Source organism: Sinocyclocheilus rhinocerous, unplaced genomic scaffold (assembly GCF_001515625.1).
Source record: "Sinocyclocheilus rhinocerous isolate Xijiao unplaced genomic scaffold, SAMN03320098_v1.1 scaffold887, whole genome shotgun sequence".
Taxonomy (NCBI): Eukaryota; Metazoa; Chordata; class Actinopteri; order Cypriniformes; family Cyprinidae; genus Sinocyclocheilus; species Sinocyclocheilus rhinocerous.
The window spans coordinates 25259-31977 of NW_015634028.1; the positions used below are offsets into that span (position 1 = coordinate 25259).

Consider the following 6719-nt stretch of genomic DNA (forward strand, 5'->3'; position numbering starts at 1 on the left):
GTGTATGTGTATGTGTGTGTGTGTGTGTGTGTGCTCTCTCCCAGGCGTGGTCCTCTGAAGTTGGCCATGGCGAAGGTGACCCATGTGGATTTCCCTCCCAAAGAGGTGGTGTCCTACACGAAGGAGACACAGACGCCCACCATGACAGAGCAGAAAGAGGGTAAGTTGTGATCAAACACAGAGGAATTATGACTGATACCATTCACAAGATTATTTTCATGTTATGCACAGTAACCAAAGCAATTTCTGATATTGTTACATTAAAAAAACAACATTAACAACCTCCAGAATTTTTAAATGCTACAGATGGATTCTTTCTTTCTTTCTTTCTTTCTTTACATTTGTATTTTTTATGTTTTTTACAGGAGTTTCTTTTGCTCATCAAAGCTGCATTTATTTGATCAAAAATACAGGAAAAAAATGTAATATTGTGAAATATTATTATGATGTAAAATAAAGTTTTTCTATTTTAATATACATTAAAATGTAATTTATTCATATGATAACAAAGCTGAATTTTCAGCATCATTCCTCCAGTCTTCAGTGTCACATGATCCTCAGAAATCATTCTAATATGCTGATTTATTATCAGTGCTGGAAACTGTTGTGCTGCTTAATATTTTTTTGGAACCTGTGATACTTTTTTCAGGATTCTTTGATGAATAAAGTTAAAAAGAAGAGCATTTATTTAAAATAGAAATCTTTTCTAACAATATACGTATGTACACATTTTTTATTCCAGCTTAGGAAATTATACTTTTTACAGTAAATTTGAATGTTGTTATGCTTAATTGTTTTTTTCTGATTGTCTGTAAACATCTTTTAAACAGTCAAAACAGTAGGTTTACAATGTCAGTTATATTATCGCTTATCAACCACAGCATAAAAATTAACATTGGCTTATTATTGTACAGCAGTCAGTGACTGTTTTTTTTTTTTTTTTTTTTTTCAGTGATAGCTAATGAGTTTCAAACTTTCACTGAAATGAATAGAACTTATTTTACTAAAGGTTATTATTTGACAAAGGTGGTTTGGTTCATTACAAATAAATGAACACTTTTAACACTGAGGATGCAGGTCAGGGTAGAAACAAGCGTGACTGACACATGTCAATCATAGGAGGAGGAGGCTGGTGAGTGGCGCTGCATTTGCAGCAGCAGTTAGAGCACAAGCCTCTGATCTGAGAGCTGTTCAGATGTGTGTGTGTGTGTGCGTGCGTGTGTGCGTGCGCCTTTTTGGAAATGATCTGACCGTAGTCAGCATGGAGATGAAAGCTGAGGGAAAATTGCAGAGACTCGAGAAACATAAGACGTAAGGGAAGATTAAACTCACACACACACACACACACATCCGCTTACAGAGACGGAGCGAGAGGGGCACAGGAAATGAGCTGTAGGTTAGTGGAGATATGAGAGTGTGTGTCCAAAGGCAGGTCAGGATTTGTGTAATTGCAGTTGAGGCCTTTTATGTGGCGTTTTTTGCATGTCTGTGAAACATGCAAAAAACTCCCATGTCAGATATACATGATCACTGCTTTACTCTGTGTGTCTTTGTGATGTACAGTATATTCTGTTGATGTTTGTGCAGGAGATAATTAGGGATCGTTTTAATGAAAGCTTTTCTAGGAGTCATGAATATATCAGTATTGGACAGTTTAATTTATTGCCATTGGTTTGATTAGGCTGATATTAGATGCAGATATTACCCGTGATTTTATCACAGAAATAATGTTCAGAGAGACATCTGCCGGTCTAAAAATAAAATTCATCTTTCTCTTTTTCACCTCTATTATCTCTCAGTTCACTTCCTCTTAGTCTTCCTGATCTTTAAAGATTCTTCAAGAGAATAAATCAATGAAGTTTCTTTCTCATGACAACTGAAAAACATGATTACTAAAACAAAGATGAGCACTTTAACTGCAGAAATTATTAAAGATAAAAAAAAACGCTCCTCTGTTGAAGTGTGGACTCATCCCACATTAGATCTGAGAAATAATCACAATTTATAATATATAAGACTGCGTCATTGATAAGTTCCTTGTATTTTGTGTAACTTTGAGTGTCAAGTCAGATATTTTATTATCACATTTGACTTGAGTAACACAAAAACTAACTTTGATTGATTTTTTCAAATCAGTTTAGACTGTCTATGTCAATGAATTTATTTCAGATATCAAATATTCACTGATATCCCCACATCTCGTTTCATGTTTTAGTATTTAAAATAATTGCTCTTTTGAACTTTTCTTTTCATCAAAGGATCTTTAAAAATCATCATGCTCACAAAAATGTTAAGCATTAATGTAATATTTGACATTAATAATCAGAAATGTTTCTTGAGCAGCAAATCAGCATATTATTATGATTTCTGAAGGATCATGTGACACTGAAGATTGGAGGAATGATGCTGAAAATTCAGCTTTACATCACAGGAATAAATTACATTTAAAAATAAATGCAAATATAATTTTTTTATTTTTTATTTAAATAATATTTCATAATGTTTCTGTTTTTACTGTGTTTTTTAATTAAATAAATGTAGCATTTCTGAGCATAAGAGACTTTCAAAAGCATTTAAAAAAACCAACCCCAAATTTTAGAACAGCTGTGTACATAGATACACACACATTCACACACACACACACACACACACACACCAGTTCCATTCCTGCCACTGTATAATCATTTCATCAACTCTCACACTCTCTCCTGCCTCTCCTCCAGCACATAACAAATCACTCTGGGTGACATTAGGAGGTTTTTCTCTCTCTTGCTCACTGATGGAGTGGTTTGTGGTGAAGAGGCTTGTGGGGCTGATCATGTGACACTGAAGACTGGAGTAATGATGCTGAAAATCCAGCTTTGATCACAGGATTAAATTATATTTTAAATATATGCAAATAAAAAAAATATTTTAAATTGAACTAATATTTCGCTGTGTTTCTGTTTTTACACAATTTTTTAAATCAAATAAATGCACCATTTATGAGTTTAAGAGACTTTAAAACAGTTGTGTACATTCTACATTGCTGTTTATTACTTTTTATTGTTAGGTGTCATTATAATTAAATATCATTCCTCCTATCCCTATAGTGAAAAGTGTTTTTAAGTCAAGTGAGAATAATTTTTTAAGCCATTTCAGAGCAAATGCAGAAACATCACCTATCATGACAAGATAGATTTACACATTGTCAAAAGGCTGAAAAAATATCTAGAGATATGTTTTTTCTCTGCGGTGTCACTTTGCCCCAGCCCGCAGTGTGTTAAAATTAAGACTTTTATCTGCAGACTGTCCGAAAGCTCTCCTCAACACACACACACGCACACACACCATCTCTCCTTCCATTCCTGCCACTGTATAATCATTTCATCTACTCTCACACTCTCTCCTCCAGCACATAACAAATCACTCTGGGTGACATTGGGAGGTTTTCCCATCTCCCTCGCTCTCTTTCTCACTGATGGAGTGGTTTGTGGTGAAGAGGCTTGTGGGGCTGTTGAAGGCTCAGCTCTGTGTAGGTCAGAAGGTGTGTGCACGTTACTGTGCGCAGCAGGACATACAGGTGTCAGTGCTGTTTCAGAGTGCTAGATACGGTTACATTCACATGCATTTAACACATTCTATAAACTTAAATTTTCAGTTGCATACCTGCATCAGTGGTGTGTGAACAGAACAGCACTGTACAAAACTAGTTGTCTGTCACGTCATGCAGTGCAATAGCCACTGTGCATTGCCTGAATTGTGTTGCGTTTTTTTCATGTGGCATTCTGACCTGATATGACCGGTGTGTCTGAAGGTCTTAGATCCAGATGCTGTTGTCCAGCGGTGCTTCTTCCATCAGTTTTATGGTCTTGGTGTGCATTAAAAAACATTCAAAAAGACTGTAGATGTGTGGATGGAAATTACTTTTATTACTGCCTGATCCACAACTCTGCTTGCTGGAGCACCAGGGGTTGTGAGAGTGTGAAATTGAATTAAAAGTGATTGTTTTAATCGCCCTTGTGCTCATGGGAGGGTTAATATCCTGTGCTAATCACAAGAAGCCTCTCAAATGGAGAGCATCTCTCTTAAAGCGAGGAACCCTCAGCCCAGCTCTTCACAGATCCCATGCATCTCTAAATTAATACTATTGTCCATCATCTCCTAAATGCACTTATTTCATCATTCATCAGCTATCAGTCAATGACTCAGGAATTACAACATTGATTATAGGGATAATTAAAAAACCCCATTGTGCTCATTTTATATCTGTTTTGCACAAACTTTTTGAGACCGAACTAATTTGGTAATGACAAAAAAGTAATGGAGTATAAGTTGAACTTGAACCCATTGCAAAATCTGCTTGGGGGGGAAGTCTTTCACACATATGCAAAATTCCTGATCTAGTAGATTCCTATTGCCTGGATTTTGTCCACGAACATTAGCTAAACAATGGTACATTTAACCACACCTTAAGACAGCATTTTTGGTCATTAAAGGTGCATGTGTGTATAAAGCCTTCACAAAAAAATAATGGCACATAAATTGTCTCAATCTATTTCATTGTTTGCTAAACGTGTAGCACACATTTAGCAAAAAATTAGCCATTGTCAATAGTATAGCAAGGTACGAAACACTGGAGTCACGTTTAAAATAAGCAACTGGCCGATTTCATGTGACCAACTCAACCTGTTGCAAAATCTGTGTGGGAAAATCTTTCGCCCATATGCGGAATACCAAACCTTGTGAATTCCTATTGAAATAACTGGATTTTGGCCTTGAAAATGTGCAGAACAATGGTGGCTGCACCTTAAGACAGCATTTTGGGGCTTTGGAGGTGTATTCAAACATTGAAATCCAGCATCTAAATGGGACACTGATCTTTATCGATCTGTTCAACAGAGCTTCCTCTCGTGAGAAGGATGCGACCCGAAGAGCTGCGCACACCTCTTTGTTCTGTTTTGCAGCTGTAAAGCCCATCGCGAAGACCCCCTTCATTGAGTCGCGCAGAAGTCCTGGAGTTGTATTCACAGAGCTGAGGTTCGCTCGGGCCTCTTTCACAAGCACAAACGTAGAAGTCAGCGATCAGAGGTCTCTCTGCGTCTCCTTTTCTTTTCCTGCGTCCGACGGACTCCGTGCACCTGCAGAGGACATCAAAGAGCATTAGTCTTGTTCTCGAACAACCTCTGACCCCATGGGGCGCTTGCATTAATACATCGTCCTTTGACAAAGCCTGCCGATTACTGGCTGCTCTCTTTCTCTCTCTCTGCTTACGCCCTCCCTCCCGCAAAAAGCTTTTATTTCTTGAGGGATACAAAAGCTGTAATTGCTGCTGCTTTGAGATGAGGTGTCGATGGGAAGGGGATCTGCCATCAGGGTGAATTCTGTTAAATGTTTCTCTCTCTCTCTCTCTCCTCCCCTCTGTGGGGTCACCAGGATCGCTTGCTTTTCTCCAAATGGGCATTTTTGCTGGCAGGTGCATTACACCCCCTATTTTCAGATTGTCTTTCCGCTGCTAATGCCTGGCAGGTTGATTGCTCGGGTCTGGCTGGCGGAGAAAGGGCCGTGCTGCGTTCGGGCCCCGGACTGAAAGACACTGATTACTGTTTTCCTCTGAGCCTGATTGAGGCCCTTGAAAGGAAAGATTTTAACCTTCTCTCCTCTCTCCTTGCTGAGTGCGGCCTGGCACGGCGAGATGGCCCGTGTCATCAGATAAACTCATCAGCATGAACCCCCACCACCCCCTCTTCTCTCTCTCTTCAAACCCGGCCCTTCCTGAGAGAGCCGTGGACACGTTTCTCATCTAAAATCTGACAGATGACATTATCATTTTGATTATTGCAGGGCGATTTCACTCTATTGAAACAAGTTTTTCTGGTCATGCAAAGAAGCTGCCATTAACATGGGCGTACCAGAAAACCTTCCTTTTGATTATCGAATATGACTCTTTGTGGGGGAATTATAATTATAATCGGTAACAATTTATTTTAAGGTGTCCTTGTTACACGTTACATGTACTTACTATTATAATAACAATTCATTATGAATAATTACATACAAGTATGTAATTACAAGTAATTACACTGTAACAAGGACACCTTAAAATAAAGTGTAACCTTATAATCTACCCCAAAATTAAAATGATTTCATTATTTACTCATCCTCATGTTGTTGGATGAGATCATTGACGGTGATCCTAGCTGCTTTTTTTCTGTGTAATGTAAACCATAAGTCTTTAGTTGTAGTGTTATATTCAAAGTGTTCTGAGGTCAGAGCTTTGTGTGAGTAAAATATTGAAAATCATTATTTTTCTGATACCATTTCCACTTGAAATAGACGACAGAAGTCATATTAACTACAAAATGGTGCAAGTAGTTCTCACAGTCAAACAGGATTTGCGCCAATGCTGCCATATTCGATTTGAGAGCTGTGGTGGAGGAGAATATTTTCAGTGAATAGTGACTTGCATTTCAGTCAGTTTCTCACAGATGAGCTTATGTCTTATAGGGAGAGTTCGTCCAAAAATGAAAATTTGCTGCCCTCAGGCCATCCAAGATGTAGGGGACTTTAGTTCTTGAGTAGAACAGTAAAGAAGATTTTTAGATGTAACCGTTGTCCTTGGTGATTCATAAAATGTAAGTCAGCGGCTAGAACTGCGCGATTAATGGAAAATACATCCGAAATCATGATATGGCTTAGTGTGCAAAGCCATATATATATGTATATGTATATATATATAT

The 6719-nt window shown here is 37.9% G+C and overlaps 1 protein-coding gene across 1 annotated transcript in view; it reads left to right on the forward strand.

Annotated features, from left to right (window-relative positions):
* The window catches only part of dync1i2a (dynein, cytoplasmic 1, intermediate chain 2a), a 35650-nt gene that overhangs the window by 15241 nt on the left and 13690 nt on the right, over window positions 1-6719 (forward strand). Inside the window, exon 5 of the mRNA XM_016559112.1 lies at window positions 45-160. Within this exon, the coding sequence (XP_016414598.1) occupies window positions 45-160 (116 nt within the window). The remainder of the gene's footprint in view (window positions 1-44; window positions 161-6719) is intronic.